Consider the following 23083-nt stretch of genomic DNA (forward strand, 5'->3'; position numbering starts at 1 on the left):
AAGGTTAAATTACATGAGATAGTAAATGCATTTATTTTTATTTTTTTTACAAGTTAGACTTTTTGTTATTACTGACCCAAGAGATTTAATTCTCTCATCAGTTTATATTCACATCATAAAACATAAATTAAGTTGGTCATTTTCATGTATTTGTTTGCTGTGTTGTTTCAGGAGCAGGGCGTGCACATCATGCTGTGTGTTAGACCACACAGCCAGTTTACTGCTGCCGAGGCCTTTCAAAGTTTCACGAGGGATTATATTTTTTAACTTGATATGAAACTGAGCAGAAAAATTAGTGGATCTAAAAGTAAATGCATTTATTATAGCGCTTCCCACACAGTTGCTCTAGAAATGGTAACTGTTATCTCTCTTCGGACTTAGAGGACTTACAAGACATGCTGGACGCTGCTTTGCGTAGACCACCTCACTCTTGATTTTCCCAGTTAAGGAGATATTGAGGTAAACCAAAGCGATCTCCTACTTCTCTGTGGGACATGTCTTTTAACTCGAAAACACATTTTTGGGTGTCTAGTCAAGCAGTTGGACATAGACATGTTAACTGCAGTGAGGTAGGGCTAACCAGGAAGGATTGGAGCGTGAAACTGTATGTGCTCATTTGATGAAAGAGCAGTAGGTTGAGAAGTGGGAAGAACCGGCCAGGGGAGAAGAGATGAGACTGAGGCCACAGGAAGAAGTCTAGACAGGGAAGTGGCGTTTGGTATCCAAGAACAGATGAACAAAGAGCAGATGACATTAATATTCAGGGAGGAGAACTGACTTCAAGAAGTTCCAGTCAGAGGAACTGCTTGTTCACCCATGTGGGCAGACTAAGCTCCTAGATACAGGGACCTAGAGGCAGGCAATGTTCTGAGATGCAGGCAGGCGGCACGACATGAGGCTGGGGCTCGGGGACTAACTCTCATTCTGAGGAGGGGTCTGGGGATTCATGAGAATCATTCATGAGAACTGGGGTACCAGACACGTTACAAGCCAGGTTTTTTTCAAACACTGGAGAACAAAGCGATTTAACTACTGAAACTAATGCTAGATGCAGGGTTTCTCAACCTCAGCACCACTGACATTTTGGATTGGATAACTCTTTGTTAGGGGAGCTGCCCCATGCATTGTAAAATGCTTGGCATCAGCCCTGGCCTCTACCCATTAGAAGCCAGTAATATCCCTTCTTCAAGTTGTGACGACCTAAAATGTCTCCAGACATTGTCCATTGTCCCAGAGCAGGTTGGATGGGGAGATTGGAGGGGGAAACTTGCCCCTAATTGAGAACCACTGGGCTAGTGTATGCCTGGCGAGAGAGCACTGCTCCAACGGTGGAGGCTGGGATAAGAGGGTCTCAGGGATGGGTTGATCTAGAGGAGGGAATAACTGACAGTTGCCCAGTAAGACAGTGTAGTGGAGCATTCTGCCAGATCTGTCCCTTTAATCATTTCTGTGTAGCCTGTCCTGTTTTCTCTACTCCCCTTCTTTCAGTGCACTTTGCTTCTAGAGCTGCCCTTGGGCTTCTGGTTTCTTCACCTCCTACACAGAGAGGCAAAAGACCTGGGAGAGCCTTTGGCTAATGGCTGATGTAGCTGATGTGTGTGAGACCCTTGCCTAGCAGGTTCCCTAATGTTCTCCTGCTCTCCTTGGGGCTTTGCCTGATTGGTCTCTTCCATTTCCCTGCTTTCCCCACTCTCTATTGGCTTCTCCTGGGAACAAGTCCTTAATAAATTACTTGCACACAAATCTCTCCTTAGGGTCTGCTCCCAGGGAACCCAGGAAGGCTGGGGTCAAAGGACAGAGTCAGGTGTGAGATACAAGTGCAGGAGAGCAGCTCAGAATGAAGGCTGTGAAGGATAAGTCTGTGTGAGACATGCAATGAGAGAATTGACTGAAAGGAGCTGGGGGCAACCAGACAGCGTGATCTTGGTCTCAGGAACAAGACTGAAAGCAGGAATAAAGCACAAGGCTTTAAGATGCTATAAAAATAATAACTATTATCCATTCATCTGTTGATGGGCATTTAGGTTGCTTCCATGTCCTGGCTATTGTAAATAGTGCTGCAATGAACATTGGGTACATGTGTCTTTTTGAATTATAATTTTCTCCGGGTATATGCCCAGGGGTGGGATTGCTGGGTCATATGGCAGTTCTATTTTTAGTTTTTGAAGGAACCTCCATACTGTTCTCCATAGTAGCTGTATCAATTTACATTCCCACCAACACTGCAGGAGAGTTCCCTTGAATGGATAAAGATGTGGCACATATATACAATGGCATATTACTCAGCCATAAAAAGGAATGAAATTGAGTTATTTGTAGTGAGGTGGATAGACCTAGAGTCTGTCATACAGAGCGAAGTAAGCCAGAAAGAGAAGAACAAATACTGTATGCTAACTCATATATATAAAATCTAAAAAAGTGGTACCAATGAACCCAGTGGTAGAGGAAGAATAAAGACGCAGAGGGAGAGAACAGACTTGAGGACACGGGGAGGTGGGGGAAGGAGAAGCTGGAGCAAAATGAAAGAGTAGTATTGACATTTATATACTAAGAAATGTAAAATAGACGGCTAGTGGGAAGCAACTGCCTAACACAGGGAGATCAACTTGATGATTGCTCATGCCCTAGAGGGCTGGGGTAGGGAGGGTGGGAGGGATGCTCGGGAGGGAGGGGATAGGGGGATAGACGTATAAATACTGTTGATTCACTTTGTTGTACAGCGGAAACTGCCACAACAGTGTAAAGCTATTACACTCCAATAAAGATCGGAAAATTAAAAAAACAACTATTAGAAGAAATACCTCTAAAATGATTTCTTGTTACTATTACATATCTCTAGAGAATCCATCATCGCAGGATGAAACAGTCTAATCCACTGACTCTGAAAATGGTGCAGTGCAGTATTTCAATCTCTGTAACACAGAAAGAACCTGGCAAACTCCTGTATGCTGCCAACTCTTCCCTCGGCTGGTTAGAACAATCCCTGAGCTGCTAGGAGTGGAGGACATCTATCAGAGGTGACTGTTCCTTCTTCTCTTTCGCAGCAGAACTACTTCTGCACCATTTGTGCTCTGGTAGCTGATTGATACAATGATTTGGGGAAGCACCAGCTAAGAGGATTTTTGCAGTAAAAATGGCTTTCTTGTTAAAAAAAAAAACTTGGTTCCTTCATTGTTACTGCCGTTCCACACAGCAGGGACCAAACTTTGATGGACCATATGTAACAATCATTTTTATGTTCGTAAAGCAGTTACCGTAAAGACAGAAAATAAAATGTTTAAAAACTAATTTTGGAGAGTAAGCATAAGAAACATATGAGCAACTTATTTTTACATTTAGCAACATAATGTTTGAAATAGTAAATTATAGGTTCTCTCACAATTTGTCTTTTGTAATCATTTCCTTCTTGCATAAAGAAATCATCTGTGTTCTTCAGTCAGTAGTAATTTAGACCAGCCAGCAAGTTATAATTTTTAATTCTGAAAATTAAAGATTAAGGGATTCTTTACGAATACGCTTTAAGAAATACATAGACAGTATGTACCAAGAAGCATTAAAGACTATTTCTGGACTAAGTAAAATTCTTTGAAAAAGAAAACTGTGAAAATGAATTCATTTCATGAAAAATAACTTAGAGAGAATTAATGATGACAAAGGAAAAATAATCAAGTGAGACTAAAATAAATCTAAAATTCATAACAGCTATTAATTACAAGTTTAACAGTTTTAATCTCCACTTTAGATTATAAATAATAATTAAAACATAATTACTGATAAAAAAAGTAGGAAAGCACAGCTGTTTGAATGAGGTGTGTCCCCTGCCCCAAAAACAGTTAATCTGTACTCTTTTCAGTGACCTAGGAGGTGGTCCAGCAAAAAGCACAGCAAAATCAGAATATACCATGTATATGTGATTTGCAGAACTACTTAGATTCTTTCTCTTTAGGAATATGAATGTGACACATAAGGAGAAAGTATGTCATTGGTAGGGTAGTGAGACAGAAGGTAAATTGACACAGAGGAATAAGAAAAGAAGCAGCGGGCACGAGGTAGTAAAAGACACGAGGAAACAGAAGCCATAAGAAAACAGAATCTCATTGATGTGTAGAACTGGAGCGAGGTCACTGGTTGGAAGAGGCAGAAGTATTAGCAGAAACATACAGTAGATGTGTCTTGGTAATACTTAAGTGCTCTAGGGAGAAGGAAGCAAAATATATCTGCTGCTGAGATTAATCAAGCAGTTATGGACGCCAAAGGGTTTTCTAGTTTTCAAACTACATTCTAGGTTCTGTGAAGTCAAGCTTTTCCTTTATTCCCGTAGGGCCTGGCTTTGTGGTTGAAACTCCGTTCTCTCTTATTTTCCTATGCACTATTCTTTGAACCCCTACTGCCTGCGGTATCTAAAAATAATCTAACTAGTACACCATGAAAAGGAGTTTGGACTTTAATCTGAAAACAATAATTATAAATTTTTCATTTCAGAAAGAAGACCCTGGGACCCCAGTGTGGAAATAAGTTGAAAATGGACTAGAGGTAGGGACTATACTTTGGAAATTGTTCTAAATCAGTGAGAGATGATGATGGATGATTGATGAATTGGATTACAAAAGGGAGATGAATGAACAGAATTTGATCCAGCTTAGATGTAGCAAATGACGGAGTAGGAAAATCAAGTCTGGCAACCAGATGGATGGTGGAAACTTTCACTGAGAAAGGTGATGTATGAAGAGGACCAGCTCCCTTTTGGGGAGGAGTGTGAGATGCCAATGAAACTTCCAGGTAAAGATGTCCAGTAGGCAATGGAATGTTCATATCTGGATCTCACACAAGAGCTCTGGAGTTATAATTTTGTATATAAGGACTTGATATCATGAGTTTTGGAGATATCTGAATAACAATTTCTTGTTTTATTTCCATAGCACTAACTTTAGGAATGTTCTTGGACTAGGCTGTGTTAGCCTAGGGAAGCTGAGAATATAGAGTTTGTTCATGTCTGAATATCCTCTGTATTACATCTTAGCTATCATACTGTACATTGTATAACTCTGGGATTGATGAGTTACCTTGCCTAGGTGAGGCAGTCTCTACAGAAGGCTATATATAGGACCACTCCAGCTTTATGTATATAAGGCTAAGGCTAGAAGGAGAAGTTAAATTTCCAGAAGGTCTGATATTATCTATTCCAGAAGGTCTGAGTATTTGGAAGGTTTAGAAGCTTGCACTTTCATATCTTGGTTGATGTTACAACTACATTCCTTTCTGTATCCCTTAGATATGTAAAGCCAAGTGTTGTCCCTATTGTGGTATTTCTGTTAATCTGGGCATTCTATTAGTATTTGTCAAAGTGGAGGTTATATAGGGTAATATCAATGGATTGGTAGCAATTGAAGTCGTTGGTGTGTGTAAGATCACTTGGGAGGATAAATTAAAGAGCAGGGAATAGAATCCTGGGAAATACTAATATTTAAGGAGTATGTGAAAGAGAGAAAAGTCCAAGAGGAGAATAAATGAAAGATGGTGAAATCTGAGGGATTGAACAACTAGAAAGGTAGATTGAGTAATATATGTCATCATTATATTGAGATAGAGGGCTTCCCTGGTGGCACAGTAGCTAAGAATCCACCTGCCAATGCAGGGGACACAGGTTTGAGCCCTGGGCCGGGAAGATCCCACATGCTGCAGAGCAACTAAGCCCATGCACCACAACTACGAAGCCCACGTGTTGCAACTACTGAAGCCCGTGCACCTAGAGCCCGTGCTCTGCAACAAGAGAAGCCACCACAATAAGAAGCCTGGGCGCTGCAATAAAGAGTAGCCCCAGCTCTCTGCAATTACAGAAAGCCCGCATGCAGCAACAAAGACCCAATGAAGCAAATAAATTAAAAAATAAATAAATTTTAAAAATTGAGATAGATATTTCAGAATATTCGACAAGTTTTCTTGTTACACATGAATACATGCTCATGGTTAGATTAACTTTTTTTTTTTAACTTTTTATTGTTTTTATTTTTTACAATAAACTGCATATATTTAGAGTGTACAATTTGGTATCCCAGTCTCCCAATTCGTTCCCACCCCCAACCCTCCCCACTTTCCCCACTTGGTGTCCATATGTTTGTTCTCTACATCTGTGTCTCTATTTCTGCCTTGCAAACCAGTTGATTTGTACCATTTTTCTGTAGTCCACATATATGTGTTAATATATTTGTTTTTCTCTTTCTGACTCCCTTCACTCTGTATGACAGTCTCTAGGTCCATCCACATCTCTCAAATGTCCCAGTTTCATTGCTTTTTACAGCTGAGTAATATTCCATTGTATACATGTACCACATCTTCTTTATCTATTCATCTGTTGATAGACATTTAGGTTGCTTCCATGTCCTGGCTATTGTAAATAGTGCTGCAGTGAACATTGGAGTGCATGTGTCTTTTGGAATTATGGTGTTCTCTGGGTATATGCCCAGTAGTGGGATTGTTGGGTCATATGGTAGTTCTATTTTTAGTTTTGCAAGGAACCTCCATACTGTTCTCCATACTGGCTGTATCAATTTACATTCCCACCAACAGTGCAAGAGCGCTCCCTTTTCTCCACACCCTCTCCAGCATTTACTGTTTGTAGATTTTCTGATGATGCCCATTCTAACCGGTGTGAGGTGATACCTCATTGCAGTTTTGATTTGCATTTCTCTAAGAATTAGTGATGTTGAGCAGCTTTTCATGTGCCTCTTGGCCATCCGTATGTCTTCTTCGGAGACATATGCCTATTTAGGTCTACTGCCCGTTTTTTGATTGGGTTGTTTTTTTTTTTTTATATTGAGCTGGATAAACTGTTTATATACTTTGGAGATTAATCCTTTGTCTGTTGATTTGTTTGCAAATCTTTTCTCCCATTCTGAGGGTTGTCTTTTTGTCTTGCTTATAGTTTCCTTTGCTGTGCAGAAGATTTGAAGTTTCATTAGGTCCCACTTATTTATTTTTGTTCTTATTTCCATTATTCTAGGAGGTGGATCAAAAAAGATCTTGATGTTATTTACGTCGAAGCGTGTTCTTCCTATGTTCTCCTCTAGGAGTTTTATAGTGTATGGCCTTATATTTAGGTCTTTAATCCATCAAGTGGAGGGCTTTTTGACTTGAGAGCCTGAAGCTTAGCTACTACTTGATAATGCTGTGAAAGCATTACTTGTGGTAATAAAGGGTTAGATTTATCAGGCATTTAGTAGCGTAGTTTTCAATGAAGACAGATTTTGTAGGCATATTACTCTCATACTAACATTTACATGCATGCTACAATTTTAAAAGTACTTCTTGAGATATTTGAAAAAAATAATACATATTTGAATAATCTGTTTTTGGTACTAAAAGAGAAAGGATTCTGTTTTCAGAATGCTAACTCCTGAGTTTATCTGACTTCTTAACTTAATGAAACCAAAAATTATTTTTCCCTCTGCTAACTTGCTTGGTGTTGGCATAAAGCCATGCCTCGTTCCCAGGGCAGTACAGCCTCTCTGCACGTATGTATGTGAAAACTGTCTGTTTTCGGGTTTTTTTTTTAAGAAATCACAGAATACTAGATACAGGTAATTGTTGCACATGAAGAAAATTTTGGCTTTTCAAATCATTTTGTGTTGCTTTTGACTAATGAATTCCAGTTGCATTCCCTTAGCTATATATAAGAGGTGTAAAAGACTCTCGGAAGATTGATTTTGAGTCAATCATGCCAAAGTTACTAATAATAAACAAAATTAAATTTCAATAGAAACACTGGCTACAAAGGAAAAGGCACTGGGACAGGATCTCGATCCTAGATGACGGGGCCCGTTATTAGAGGCTCATTTTTAAAAGCTCCGCGGGGCCTCAAGGATAATGTGGGCCACCTATTCCCATATTCTGCCAAAGGTTTTATTTTTATCTTTTTCCTAATTCACGTCTCCCAATACAGCTATCAAGCTTCTCAGAAGCTGCGGAACAGGCACAAAGGATCCCACCTGCTGTTCTAGGACCTCCCTGCCTCCACCCCAGCGTCTCACAGGCCCAGCGTCTCACAGGCCCAGCGTCTCACAGGCCCGTCCTCCGGCCCGTGAAGGGGCCGTGAGCCCGGCCGTCTGAGGCGCTCGCTTCTCCACCTCCCAGCCCCGCCCCGGTCCGCGCTGTCCCCGCGCCCTTCTCTGCTCCCTGCGCCTCGGCGGCGAAGCGTCGCGGGCAGACGCAGACCTGGACGGCCTCGCGGCGGTGCCTGCCTCCAGGCCTAAGGAGGGCTTCCGCGTGGGCTCCCCGCGCGCGCACCGCCGCGCCGTCTCCGGTGGGGTGCCCGCCACGTCCGCGGATACCTACTGACCAGCCGCCCCGTGCCCAGCACCGCTCCAGACCTGGAGAGGCAGCGGGGGCAAGACGGGGAACCAGAAGACGACGCTCCCCGACGCTGCCGGGCCTCTCACCTGACGGCGCGCACAGACGCGCGCGGGAGGACGCGGGCAGAGCCGCGCGGGCGGGGGCCCCGGCGACGGCGCGCCGGCGGGCGGGGGCCGTGAGCGCGCCGGGTGCGGCGCTCGCGGTCCCGGTTCGGGGGCGACAGCCCGCGGCGGACGCGGCACGCGGAGAGCCGTGGGGAAGGCAGCCGAGCGTCTACAGCGGGACGCCGCCGCCTCACATAGGCGCGCGCGAGGAGACGCCGCGAGGAGCGCCGGTGCTCTGCTCAGAGTCTGTCACCCAAAAGGGGGCGACCGTGGAGGCGCCTCGCGCCCCGAGCCGCTGGGACGCCTGGAGGGGACGCCGGGGGGGCGGGGCCCGGGGAGCTCCCCGCCCCGATCCGGGCCCGCCCCGCCCCTGGACCCGCCCCCCGCCCCTTTCACCGCCCGAGCTTGGCCCCGCCCCGCCCCAAGTGTGGCCCCGCCCCGCCCGCGGCGCGCCGCCCGGGTTGGCCGCGGCGGAGGTGGTGGCCGCGGTGCCCGGAAGTGCCGCTGACGTGTCCCGGCCGCGCTCGGAATTGTGGGCGACTCGGCGAATGGCGTCGGCGAGTCTGGGGGGCCGGGGGAGACGGCGGTGAAGCGGCTCGCCAGCTGGGCGGGCGACCCCCGGTGTGGCCTGGCCTGCGTCCGCGGGAGGGACCTGCCCGCCTGCAGGGCTCCTCGGTCGGGGCCGGCGGAGCCTCGCGGGGCGGGGCGCGGCGCCTGCGGGGGCCCCTCGGGGGAGAGCCGGGGAGCGGCGAGGAGGCTACGGGGCGCTCGGCGCGCGGCCCAGGCCCGGCCGGGCCCCCGCGGAGCCCTCGAGGCGGGCGGGCGGCCCGAGACGCCGGCTGGGGGGTCGGCTGGGAGCGGGGCCGACCATGTCTGGCACCAGCAGCCCCGAGGCGGTCAAGAGGCTGCTGGAGAACATGCAGGGCGACCTGCGGGCCCTGTCGCTGGAGTGCAGGAAGAAATTCCCGCCGGTCAAGGAGGTGAGCGGGCGGCGGCGGGGCGGGCGCCGGGGGCGCGGCCCTCCCCTGCCCTCCCTCCCCCCTCCTCCCTCCCCCCTCCTCCCTCCCCCTTCCTCCCCCCTCCACCTCCCTCCCCTCCCTCCCCCTCCCCCTCCCTCCCCCCCTCCCCCTCCTCCCCCCTCCCCTCTTCCCCCCTCCCTCCCCTCCCTCCCCCCTCCCCTCTCCCCCCTCCCTCCCCCCTCCCCTCTCCCCTCCTCTCCCTCTTTCCCTCCCCTCCTTCCCTCCCCTCCCTCTTTCCCCCTCCCCCCTCTGCCCTCCCTCCCTCCCCCCTCCTCTCTCCACCCCTCCCTCCCCCCTCCCCTCTCCTCTCCCCTCCCTCCCCTCCCCTCGCGGCCTCCGGGCCCTGCGCCCCCCTCCCCCCCCCCCCGGCCGCGGGTCCGGGCCCGCAGGCCGCCGCCCCCTGCTCGGGCGGGAGCGCGCGTCCCTCCGGCGGGGCGAGGCGCCGCGCTGTCGCCGCCGCCCTGGCCCCCGGGCGCAGGAGCCGCGTCCGCGGAGCGAGCGCCCCTTCCCGGCGCGTGGCAGCCGCCAGAGCGCGGTCAGGGCTGGTGTCCGCGAGGCTGCCGAAGGGTCCGCGCCGCCGCCGCGGGGCCGTCTGCGCCCCTGACGCCCGGGCTGACCCCGCGGGCCGCGCGCCCGCCTCCGGAGGGGTCCGCGGGGGCCACCCGGCCGCGCCGGAGACGCCGCGCAGCCTCGGGGCCCGGGGCTCCCTCAGGCGCAGGGCCGCGTCGCAGAGCGGGTCTGTCACGTCGTGAGGAGAAGGCCTCCGCGGGGAGCGGGCGCGTTATCACACGGGCTGCGGCTGACGATGCTCGCGGAGGACGTGTTTCCTGAGCCGAGACGGCTAGCCGCTCGTGCCTGGTGCCCTGTTCCCTTGCGGTGCCCTTTTGTGTCTCTTAGACGTTCTGAAGCTGCTGCCCAGCTGCTTTCCTCGTTTCCGAAATGAGATATGTCGGTGCTGTGTTTGTGAAAGCAGTCACTGTATATTTATTCCCATTTAGTGTAGTTGGGTATACCTCCCATTTCGCAATGAGAACTTACCCATGACAGTTTGAACTTCAGACTTCTGAGAAAGCTTAACTTTTCTGTGCGTGCTTTGGTCTCATGATTTTTCGACAAAGTCATCTAGTATTTTTTTTTAATAAAGTAAGAAAATATGACCTGCCCAATGATGGCAACCAGATTTACCACGTTTGGAAAGATGACTGTTATGATAGGTTTTATTTTGGATCGTCAGTAGTTTGTCTTGATATCGATTTTCATTATTTTTTCTATGTGAGCGTCTGTTCAGAGTTATAAAAAGTAATTTTAAAGAATTTGGCCATTTTAAATAATTTTAAGGAAGTACCGTGTTCTCATTAATTGTAAGGCAGTGCTCTCATTTAGAGAATGTCAAATCCTGTTTTGTAATTTCAACAATTATTTATACAACTGGCTATTCCCGATTCTTATAATCCATACAGAAACAGGGATTCCTCTGTATCATAGGCCTTTGTGGGCTGGCTTTAATTTAATTGCTGTTCACTACATTATTTCTGTTGGAAAATGCATTCAGAGCTCCAAACAGCCAATTTACAAAGTTCTAGAACTCAGTCCATTTTTAATCTAAGAACTTTCAGTAAAGTTCATTAACTTTTTTTACTTGAACCTTGGCTAAAGAGGTATTTAGTAATTGCACCTAGTCTTTGAGGTTATGGCAAAAGTAATTTTTGGTGTGATTATCTCTGATGCATAATTTTGTGTATAGTACACGCTCCTCAAGACTTTGTTGGACATTAAAAACTTTGACTCTTTAACCAGTGGCACTTCTGATATGCTTAGGGCAGTCCTTTAGGAACTGAAAAATAACCTTGACTGTGTCGCATGTTTAAAACAACAATGAAGTAATTAGCCTAATAGTGATGGTTTTTTAGAAGGGAGGCTTGACTTTCAAGAAATATTTTGGTTGAATTAAATTTTCCTGGTAATGCTGTATTTTGGCTTTTGTTCTTAAAAGAACTGGTAAGTTTTTAGTTTTATTTATATATTTGTGGGGGGATGGAGTGAGGCAGGGAGAGGTGTGCTTTGTAGACCCTAAGGCAGAGCCTTTCTAAGTGTAGGAATCTTTTCCATCTGTATACTGGTTTGCTGGTTAACATTCTCCCAGTATCTTCACAAACGGTATCTGAAAAATAGTCATTTTGAACTACTTAGCAGCCTACTCAAGAACTTAATACAATACAGTGCTAACTGCATATGAGCTTTGGAAGGGTTGTGTCCTTCCCCAGCTTTCTTTTTAGTTGCGGTGAGTGGGGGCTACTCTTCATTGTGGTGCACGGGCTTCTCATTGCGGTGGCTTCTCTTGTTGCAGAGCATGGGCTCTAGGTGCCTGGGCTCAATAGTTGTGGCTCACGAGCTCTAAAGCCGAGGCTCAGTAGTTGTGGCGCACAGGCTTAGTTGCTCCTTGGCATGTGGGATCTTCCTGGAGCAGGGATTGAACCCGTTTCCCCTGCATTGGCAGGTGGATTCTTAACCACTGTGCCACCTAGGAAGCCCAGTGTACCTTTTTAAAAAAAAAAAAAAAAAACACAAGTGTACTAGCTCATTTGTTCTGGAATATTTGTATAAATTTTGTTTCGTCTTAAAAATTACTTTAAAGGTTTGTAAAATCATTTCTGTGTAATTTATATTTATTCAGTGGCCTTCAGAGGCAGTAAACTCTGAGGTTTTGTGTTTATGTATTTAACGAATAAAACCTTTTTGGTCATTTCTGTTTGCAGGCACTATTCTGTGGAAACAGATGAGGGGGATCTAATTGAGTCTAGAAGTGTGGTCAGAGTGAGTTTGTGATTCTTGAGCGGCGTCTTCATAGGAGGAGTAGAAGCGAAGAAGGGGGTCATTCTAGGCAGAGGAAATAGCACATGTTTATATCCCATGTAAAAGAAATGTCGTGCTGAAGGTGCCTTTGCAAGAGAGAGAGTAATATGATCAGATTTACATTTAGTAACATCACTGGAGGGAAGAATCAGAGGGGTTGAGGTAAAGAGAGCGAATTTTATAAAGAGATGATTGCACTGAGGTAGCAGCAGAGTTACAAAGTTGCTTGCATTGTGGCAGATGTGGGTGAAAGAGTGAGTATGGGTTAGAGAGATTTAGCAAGTAAAATTACTAGGGCATAGGGACCTTTTTTATAATGTAGAAAGAGAAATCTGTGATGCCTCCCAGGTTTCTGGCTTGGGAAACTGGGTACATCACTAAGAGGAGGAAATGTTTTTGGGGAAAAGGAGTAGTCATGAATATTAAGTTTAAGATTTATGTGTGACATCCAAGTGGAACTGATCAGTAGGTGTTTGAAAATGATGGTTTGGCACTTAAGAGGGAGGTCTGGAGTTTTAGACTTAGGAGTATCAGTTATGCATGTTAGTAGAAGCCATAGGAGTAGATTAAATGGTCCAGGAAGAGTGTGTAGAATGAGAATATCAGGGCTAAAGAAGAAACTTTGGGAAATAACAGCATTAAAGGGACAGAGGCGGGACTTCCCTGGTGGTCCAGTGGGTAAGACTCCACGTGCAGGGGGCCTGGGCTCCATCCCTCGTCTGGGAACTAGATCCCTCATGCATGCTGCAACTAAGAAGTCCGTGTGCGGCAACTGAAAGATCCCGTGTGCCCCAGCTAAGACCGGCGCAGCCTAAATAAATAAATAAAAATAAATCTTTAAAAAAAAAGGGAAAGAGCATCTGGGATGACTAAGGTTGAGGATATAGGAGAGAAAGGGAGTACTTGGTGAGAGCAAGTTCCCTTGGAAAGCTGGAGTTTCAAGGGCTTAAGTGTATGAACTGGCTTTCCATCTGAAAGGGACACTTATCTTCTGATAGATGAAGGGAAAGAGGAAATATGGATTTGATGTGATAAATTTGAATGAGGGGCATAGTGGAGGGATAGGAAGTTGTGGACAGTTTGGCCTATGGCCTCTGTTTTCTTGGTACGATAGGAAACAAGCTTGTTGCTACAAGTAGCTAGTGGTGAAAGCGGTGATGGGTAGGAAGCTTGAGGGGAGCAGTGAATCACTTTGTAGAGATGAAGGAGAAATTAACTTGGAACACTTAAGAGTCTTGGCAGGAAAAGTGGTTGAAGTGATGATGGATCGTGAGATCTAGGTTGGATTCCCAAAGAACGCAATCCAGGACAACTTTGATTGATTGAAAGATGGAAAGGTTAAGGGACCTGCAGCAATTTAATTGAATTGGACCGATTTAATCCAAGAGCAGTAGTGTTGGGGACTGAGAGAGCTAGAAGGATAAGGACAAAGGGACAAAAGTGGGGATATTGGATTTCACATTGCCAAGTGGTGCTGCACTAGAGGATGGTGAAGTCCAGAGAGTGGGTGATAGGAGAGGAGAGGGAGGGAAGGTCAGTTGACTTGCGGTGGTCAGAATTAGGGTTTTGGATGGATTTTTTTTCTCTCTTTTTAAATGAAGTAGAATCAGTAAGGGTGTAAATAATAACGTACAAGTAGTCTTCCCAGAGTATGTACTTTATGTTTCTTCTTATGCATTTAAGTTTTGGTTGGCGGGGACTTTTGCCTAAAAAAACAAAGATTCCTGTGGTAGAATTGCTTAGTGAACAATGAGGGCTGGGTCATGTTTACATGTTTAATTGGGAGCTGTTTTCGTTTAGTATCCTATAACGTGCTATAGTTTTTTTCCTCTTGACATTGGTCAGAGAAATTTGCTTATGATGCAGTCAGTTGTGTTCTTTCCCTCATTAGCATAAAGAAGAAATCCATGTTTTATATACTGAAATAAATTAGTTTTCATGGTTTATTCAGAAAAGTGTCAACACTGGTCAGAACAGTATGACACATGTGGTGAGAAGCTGTCAGTCATTTTGGTCAAGACTCACTTTCCTGTGTAATGCAGGTTTACATCGTCGTGTAGGCATGCTAGTCATCTTTGATTTTGACTCTGCGCTTGCTTCTTATGCTGCTGTTGATTTTATTCCAGAAAGGGTACATTAGATTCCTAGGGCCTATTAAATTCATTTTCTTCTGACAAATATTTTAGATGTTAACTTCAAGAATAATATAAGCAGTAACGTTTTCACCAGGACATCTAGGAAAATTTTACAAGCTTATTGCCATATTCTGGGAGCATTTTACAATGAGGGTTTTTAAAAAAGCTTTTGATTAGTCTATAACATGTTTTATATACGTATGACATATATCTGCCTTTATCTTCTTGAAGTTAACTCAGAGTTGAGTAAAATATTGTCTTTCCACTAGGCTAGGAATGTTGCATCCATTGACTCTGTTGCAACACCGGCATTTCAGTTTTACAGATATAAGGAAACTGTGGTTTAAAGAGGTAACTTGCATAAGGTAGGGACGCTAGAAGGTGGAAGAACTGGGATGTGAGTCTGTGTGCATCCATCTCTAACTACTGCATCTCATCTTGCTGCCCGTTTGTCTGCCTTGCTGTTGTTACTATTTGTCATTCTCATTTTGATTTTTGTAACACTCTCCTATTTCTCCTCTCGCAGCATTCCTTCCCTTTTTCTTTACATATAAGTGTATCCCAAGTTCTGTCCTGAGACCTCTCCTTTCTCTGTGCTCTCTCCTTTGCACTCTCATCTGCTCCGGCTGCTTCTGGCCTTGCTACAGTGCTGATGACTGCTAAATCTACTTTATCAGCTCTGCTCTCTACTGTGTTTCCAGCTATCTCTCAAACACATCTACGGGAGTGTCTTTCACATACATCAGATTGAACTTATTTTTCTTAAAGTTTGTGCTGTCCCCACGTTTCGCTTGTGCTGGTAGGATGGTGTTTGGCAGTGTTGCTTAGCTTCGTCGTGCTTGGCTGTCTTCTCTCCCTCGGCTCTCTTTACGTTGTACTCCTGGTCGGATGTTTCCTGCAGCTCTGTGATTTCAGGCATAGCGCTCTTTTCTATTTTCCTAGCCGTTATTCTAGCTCCGGGTTTCAGTCTTATGACTGGCCTTTGATATACATTAATGGCACAAAAGACCACTCTGTATGTTGCCACCAGGTTAATGCAGTGTACTTAAACAGCTCAGAAACTCTCAGTGGCTACTCTGTACTTACAGAATCCTCAGCATAGCATTTAAGACCTTCTTGATCTTCCCAACCTTCCTTCATCACCCTCAGCGTTTCCTCAAATGTGTTTATACTTCAGTCAAACTCTGTTGCCTGCTGTTCATTCTCCAGATGTGCCCTACTCCTTTCCCTTTTCCATGCTGTGGCTTTTGAGGTTCCTTTTGCTGGCCTGGAATCACTCCTTCCATCTTTTTAAAGTTAAAATCCTACCTTTAATGTAACCCATGTTGCCTGTTTATTTGTTGCATGAATGAAACAACTTTACAGATAATGTTCTCAGTTCCTCCCTCATTCACTCATTCATGTATTCACTCGTTTGTTCATGAAGTAATTTTTGAACAGCTGCTGTGCGCCGTACTGTCTGGTTGCTGGAGCAAACGCAGTTGCAGCTCCTGCCCAGGCGTTTCAGCTAATGTTTTCCTCTGCTTTCTTAACCTTCATTTAAGTTTATTTTATAAGTTATTTCCTTATAACTCTTATGTTTTACCTTCTGCTGTGGTATTTTCTTTTCTAAATAGCTCCTTAAAGGTCAGTTTTGCATCTTGTTTATCCTTCTGTCCATCATAGTTTAAAGCATTTGTATATCTGAGAGGTGCTAATTAGATACTTGTTGGAGATTAAATTTTTAAAGAAGGAAAAAAGAAAGGGATACCATACATATGGGCATATCCATATATATTTTTAGCTATCCACATGTGACCTGCATTTCAGTCTTTCATTTGACGTGTTATCTTAAAGAAGATTTGTTTCCTAGAAGCCAGAGGGTTTTTTGTTTTGTTTTATTTTTTAGTCCAGAGGTTTTGAATAGGCTGCCATATAGGTATATATTTTTCAGAGTTTTGGGATTTTAGACTAATCTTATTGGTTTCAGTATAGTAATTGTTTTATGAGCATATTGTCCTCTAGGGAGTGTTCTAGATCTATTAGGTATTCCCAAATTAGGACTTGACTTTAGGTCTTTTGATTTTACCTGACATGTGAAATCATAAGTCTGCAGGCAGCTTCATAGCTCCTTAGTGTCTCTTGAGTACATTAATCTTAAGTTGCTATTAACATGAATTTCACATTTCTTCTTTAGCTCTTGTTTCTTGCTGTATCCTGTGAATAATTAATTTAGACCTTTGGTAAATTGGTTCTAATTTTGAAGTTCTACTTTCATAAATGTAAAAATAAATATAGTTTTTATTTTGTTTTTTAAAATACAACATAGGTGCTTTGGTGAAGAGATGCAGTATTATTATTATTATTATTGTAAATTTGTATGTATTTCTAGTAGTGGACATTTGCTAATTGCCTTCCTAGCATTCATTTCTTCTTGCTTCCTTCAGTGGTGGGCTGCACTCTTCCTTCATTTTCAACCCTTTGGATTTAGATGAATTAATCTCATTCCTTGCTCCAGGATACCTTGATTAGTTTAATTTAACCTTGCCCATCGCCACTTCTATTTCTGCCCAAGTCACGTAATGCCAGTGCGCGCTCCTGGAGAGGGAGAGCTTCCTCTCTCTTCCTCAAGAGCTACTGGAAGAGACCTTTTCTCTCAGCATTTCTGGATAGTGTTATATGAGGTTGTGAGGTGTAGAATGGCTTGAACTAATTTTATTGCCAAGATTGGGAGCAGCCTGAGAGTGAACCTCCCCACGGAACAGGATAGAACCAGGAGAACGGCGGAGGAGTGAACCTGCAGTCCCGATGGCGTTGTGAATCTCTGGATCAAATTTCCACTGGATTTTTCAATGAGTAAAGTCCCTCCCTGTGTTTAGAACTTTTCATTTGTATATTTAGAAATGTTTATTTTATAGCCACTACATGCTAGGCACTGTGATAGGCATTGGTAATATAGGGAGATGAATGAAATACATATTTTTTGTCCTCATGGGGCTTACAGCTAGAGTCGAGAAACAGACATGTCATGGGAGGAAGGGGATTAACCATAGGTACAAGCCGTAGACAGCCCACAAAGACGGAACGGCTTTTTGGTACTTGTCATAGAAAGAAGGTGGTGGAAGAATTATTTGTGTCACGGTTCGTGGTACTGCAGGAGTGCCAGAATCAGAAGAACCTGCATCATCTTCATGTTGTTAGCAGTGGTTTAATTTCAGCAAAGCATTATTTGTCCCATTAAATCAGTGGTCACTTCATTGTGAATTTGTTGGCTGTATAATTTAAGATCTATAAAAATCAGGAGTTTATTCCTACTTTTATTTATACATACTTAAATTTGTCAGTGACTGGCTAGGTCCATGAGTTTTTGGTGGTGGTTGTTCTTTCCTTTTAAAAGATGTCCTTACACTACTCAATTTTGAGAAACACTAGTAGAGGTGGGTTCTGGGGACCACTGAAGAGTTGAGACAGTGGATGGGTGGAGGACAAGATTTTAAGTGGAAAAATCTCTTAGTTTGGGTTGATAATGAGAAATTTGAACTAAAGTGAAGAAGTGGCATTTGAGAAGAAAAGAGTACGAGGTGTGTTCATGTGCAGCCTCTGTGGATGACCGCATTTGTGGGATGAGGGAGCAACTCCAGACGCTAGTCAGTGACTGGTTGGATGTTGCTGCTGTTCAGAAAAATAGAGATTATAGGAGGAGGAAACGGGTTTTTCTGGGACTGAGATGGCAGTTGGGGGTGTGTGTGTGTGAGATGATAACGTCTGTTTTGAATATCTTCAATTTAAGGTGCCTTTTAAATTTATAGGTTAATTAATTCTATAGTTTAGGAGACAGTTAAGGAACAGGAATATAATTTAGGATTCGTCAACATTTAGAAAGTAATTGAAACCATAGGATTGAGATTGCCCAGGAAGAGTTTATTGAGAATAAGGCCAAGAATATTCTATGTGCTCTTGAAAGAGGAGTCAGCATTCTCCCTTGTCTCTGCTTTTCTGCACTGCTAACTTCCATATTCAGAGTCTCCCTGGTGGGTGTGTCTATTTGGGTAAACAAAGTATGTTGAGAAAGAGAAAAAAGTATTTCTTGAGAGACATTAATCTTAACACATATTAAATGCAGCAGTGTATTTACTACTTTTAGCTTTGTTTGGCAACTCATAGATTACCCTTGGGAATAGAGATTTTAGGCTACCCACTGTAACCTATATCATCCCTATTCAAGTCTGCAGAACTGGCACTTTTTTTTTTTTCCATAAGGTCCAATTCAGGGAAAAAACTAACTATATTTACAATTGAGTAGTTCCCCTATGAATATATAAGTATCTAATCAGAGTAGGTGTTACTTTTATTTGTTTGTTTGTTTGTTTTTTTTTGGCACATGGGCTTAGTTGCTCCATGGCATGTGGGATCTTCCTGGAGCAGGGATCGAACCTGTGTCCCCTGCATTGGCAGGCAGATTCTTAACCACTGCGCCACCAGGGAAGCCCAGGTGTTACTTTTAAAGCAAGAAGTTAGAGACTCTTCTTCACACAGACAATCTTTGATAAATAGAAGGAAATCTGAGTCTGAATACTTGCATTTATACAGGACACTCTTAAAGATGTAGGCTAGGCTGAGGTATGAAGTAGCACTGCAGTGATTAGGGGGACCATGATATACAAGTGTCAATAAACATTGAGAGTGAAACTTTATTTTTTTTTTTAAGATTTATGTATTTAGTTAGTTACATTGGGTCTTTGTTGCTGCTTGCTTGCAGGCTTTCTCTCGTTCTGGCAAGTGGGAGCTACTCTTCGTTGCAGAGCATGGACTTCTCAGTGCACTGGATTCTCTTGTGGAGCACGGGCTCTAGGCGTGCGGGCTTCAGTAGTTGCGGTGCGTGGCCTCAGTAGTTGTGACTCGCAGGCTCTAGAGATCAGGCTCAGTAGTTGTGGCGCACAGGGCTTAGTTGCTCTGCAGCATGTGGGATATTCCTGGAGCAGGGATTGAACTCGTGTCCCCTGCACTGGCAGGTGGATTCTTAACCATTGCATCACCTGGGAAGTCTGATAGTGAAACTTTCTAGCAACACAGGGTACCTATGAGAATAAGATGGTACAGTTTCAAAGTTCAACAATAGAAACTTGGATGTAAAAAATTAGGAGGTATGAGATAGGTCTAATTATATCTGAGGTAACAGTCTTTTTGGTGATTTCTTGAGTTTTTGAATGAAAATACTGGTTATATATCTTTCAAAACATTGTTACTTTGAAACTACTTAAGAAAAAAGCACTCAGTTTTTTCCTTATTGTGGGTACCTACAAAAATATTTGTTAAAAATATATTACACTTATTTGTAACTTATTTATACTTATGATTCATACATGGGTCAGTTCTTATTTATCTGAGGAAATCAAAATAGTGTCTGGTAAATTTCAAATCCTTTGCTGACATCTAGCATCCAGTATGCTACAGGACTGATTTTGGAAACTGACTAGAATTCAGAAAGTTAGGACAGATTACAATGGGATCTATGATGGTTTAGTTTGATCAGTCACTGTTGATACTGAAGTAGAATGAAATATTGAATTCGAGCATATGCAGGATACATAGGGCCATAGTAAGGAGGGGGAGAATGTGAACATTTGAAAATGATGCTGGAAGAAAGCCCAGTGACCACAGATTAGTTTCAGTTGGCTCAGTAAGAAAATTACCTAAGGGAATATGAGATGGGGTGTGTGAGTGCAATAAAGTATACATAATAATTTCACTGTTACTGAATTTTTATAGTAGTAAATTTGTTATGGTTTGTACCTCTTCATAGTGTATCCAGAATCTGACCACTCCTTACCACCTCAGTCACTGTCACCGCAGGCCTATCCACCGTCATCTTTTGCTTATTATTACAGTAACCTCTTAAATTTTGCTGCATCTTGGAATCACCTGAAGAGTTTTAAAAATACCAGTGCTTGACTCCCACTGGCAGTCATTCTGATTTAATTGGACTGCGTTGCAATCTGGGTGGCAGGCTTTTTTTTTTAATTTAAATTTATTTATTGGCTGCATTGGGTCTTTGTTGCTGCATGCGGGCTTTCTCTAGTTGCGGCAAGCAGGGGCTACTCTTCATTGTGGAGCATGGGCTCCAGACACGTGGGCTTCAGTAGTTGCACATGGGCTCAATAGTTGTGGCTCATGGGCTCTAGAGCTCAGGCTCAGTAGTTGTGGCGCATGGGGCTTAGTTGCTCCAAAGCATGTGGGATATTCCTGGAGCAGGGATCGAACTCGTGTCCCCTGCACTGGCAGGCAGATTCTTAACTGCTGCATCACCTAGGAAGTCCCAAGGCTTTTTTTTTTTTTTTTTTATAGCTTCTGATGTTTCTAATATGCACTGCCCCCAGATAATCAGAAAATCAGTAGTTTTTCCCTGAAGTAATTTATTTTGACTTTATTTTTCTGCTATTAGCCATGTTCATTTAATTTGGGACATTTCCGTTTCTTAAAGTTGTAGGAGTAAGTTGTAGTGTATCCATTAGGCTTCTTAGTTGTGAGCAGTGAAAGCTGACTCAGGCTGACTTAAGCAGAAATTAAGTTTACTGATAGACTACTGAGGGGCTCACAAAACTGGTAGAAGGCTGGATGGAGCCAGCCTTAGAAAAGACAGGAAGGAAGGGAGGCTTAACAGCTGAGAACCACAGCAAAACTGATTGCTAGTGAGACCTTTACTGTCGTCTCTGCTGAACAGTGACTGGGTGCCTCAGATTGTACTACTGGCTGTGCTGGCCACGCCGTGCTACCACTGGTTCTGCTGCTGTCACTGTCCTTGGAAACTAGATGTTGCCTCCACTGTCGCTGTTGTCAGGCAGAATTCCATCTTGTTTCTGTTTTTCTGTGCCACTAGTCTCCGTATTCAGAATTCCTGGTGGGTATGCCTATTTGGATAAGTGTAGGCTGGCAGGGTATGTAGGAAAACAAATATCTGGCATTTTTAATTTTTAATAGTGGAAGATGGGCTCTTATCTTGCATCAAAACTCATAAAGTTGGGAATTCTTCGATCACAGGCAAGGGCTTCACATGCTTGGAAGCCAACAAAATGACAAAGGTCTGCTGTACATCGTATAGCCTAAAAGGTGTTGTTTATTTTATGCATTAATCCACTGATCCTCAACCTACTAACCCATAGGACACTGGGTTCTTCCATAATTATTTTTAATTTGTCCCTTAGCAAACAGTAAGAGATAACAAAATAAATGAATAAGTAGCAAGCAAATTAATAGGAAAACTTGAAGATGTATGAGTATTTATGTATTATTTGTGGAGGTATGGAGACCAGTATAAGTAAAAAATGGGCATGTTTCTTGATAGTAAAAATGACCAGAGTTCCTGTAATGGAAGTTATATGTCAATATTGTGTGTTAACAGTGTCCAGTGGGAGTATAAGGTGGGCTGCATATGCAATCCATATATGTAATTTTAAGTGGCATTAAAAAAGTAAAAAGAAACACATTTAATTTTAATAATATATAATATTTAACTCAATATGCTCAAAATATCATTTTGACATTATATCCATGTAAATATTTAAGGGATGGTTGACATTCTTTTTTTTTCATACTAAGTCTTCAAAATCTAGTGTATATTTTATACTTAGAGCACAGCTCAGTCCAGACTAGCTGTATGTAAAGTGCTGAGTAGCCCCTGGAGCCAGTAGCTACCGTGTTGGACAGCACCGTCGTGCGGCGCGGTGTAAAATGCCGCATGGCTCTCACATGCTGCCAGCTCAACACACTCATGTTGGAGTGGTGTTGACCCTCATGAAAACCGAATGGGTGTTTAAAAAAATGCAGTCTGAGAGTAATGACAGAGTGCTTGGTTATCCATTCTCTTTTAATTCAAAACAGTTTTACTTGATTTTGCAGTGTTTTGCAGTTTTTTATGGTTGAGAGAGAAGTGTGAAATAGGAAGGAGAAACCTCATTGTTTTCATTAGGCTTTGTTTTTTCTTGTTTATTATTTTTTATTTTCTGAAGATTTAAATGTGACGGATTAGGGATTCCAGATGCGTTTTTAAGGCATAGAAAGGCAGCATGCTGTAGTGCATAGTTTACATGTGAATGATCAAATTAATCATATTCTTTTACATGTAATGTGTGCTTCACTACTAGGCTTTAGTATTTGAAGTTTGGAAAATAAAAAAGATAATAGTGATTGTGCTCAAGATTTTATCATATATGATTTCTTTTCTCTAGATAATTCATGTTGATAGTAAGTTTTATGTTCTAATTATCTTTATTCTTTCAGGCTGCTGAATCAGGAATAATAAAAGTTAAAACAATAGCTGCACGAAACACCGAAATTTTGGCAGGTAATTTTTTTGCATTAAAAATTCAACAATGAATGAAAATTTGACTAATAGTAAAAGTAGAATCTTAAAACTCATCAGTTTTTTTTATAGCATCTCTTCCTTATGCCCCAACATGCTATCTATCCATAATGAGAAGGACCGTGTGAAAGTCCCTAATTTATCAACTAATTGGGTTTCTCAGAGGTGAAGGCTGTTCGATTCTCTGAAATCAGAAAGCTTAAAAACTACTAGCTCCTTAAAGGCAAGGATTTTTCTAACTCATCTTCGCATTCTCCTCCACCTCTTGTCAATCACCTAAAATAC

At 43.4% G+C, this 23083-nt stretch overlaps 1 protein-coding gene across 5 annotated transcripts in view; it reads left to right on the plus strand.

Annotated features, from left to right (window-relative positions):
- Window positions 1-9014: 9014 nt before the first annotated feature.
- MON2 (MON2 homolog, regulator of endosome-to-Golgi trafficking) overlaps window positions 9015-23083 on the plus strand; it is a 114687-nt gene continuing 100618 nt past the window's right edge. For 2 of the 5 annotated variants that reach the window (XM_057704095.1, XM_057704096.1), the window contains exons 1-2: window positions 9016-9433; window positions 22717-22780. In XM_057704095.1, the coding sequence (XP_057560078.1) occupies window positions 9323-9433; window positions 22717-22780 (175 nt within the window). In that variant the 5' untranslated portion in view covers window positions 9016-9322. Of the gene's footprint in view, window positions 9434-22716; window positions 22781-23083 lie in introns of those variants that run through there. The other 3 variants (XM_057704097.1, XM_057704099.1, XM_057704098.1) reach the window with 3 other exon arrangements.

This window comes from Hippopotamus amphibius, chromosome 12 (assembly GCF_030028045.1).
Source record: "Hippopotamus amphibius kiboko isolate mHipAmp2 chromosome 12, mHipAmp2.hap2, whole genome shotgun sequence".
Lineage (NCBI taxonomy): Eukaryota > Metazoa > Chordata > Mammalia > Artiodactyla > Hippopotamidae > Hippopotamus > Hippopotamus amphibius.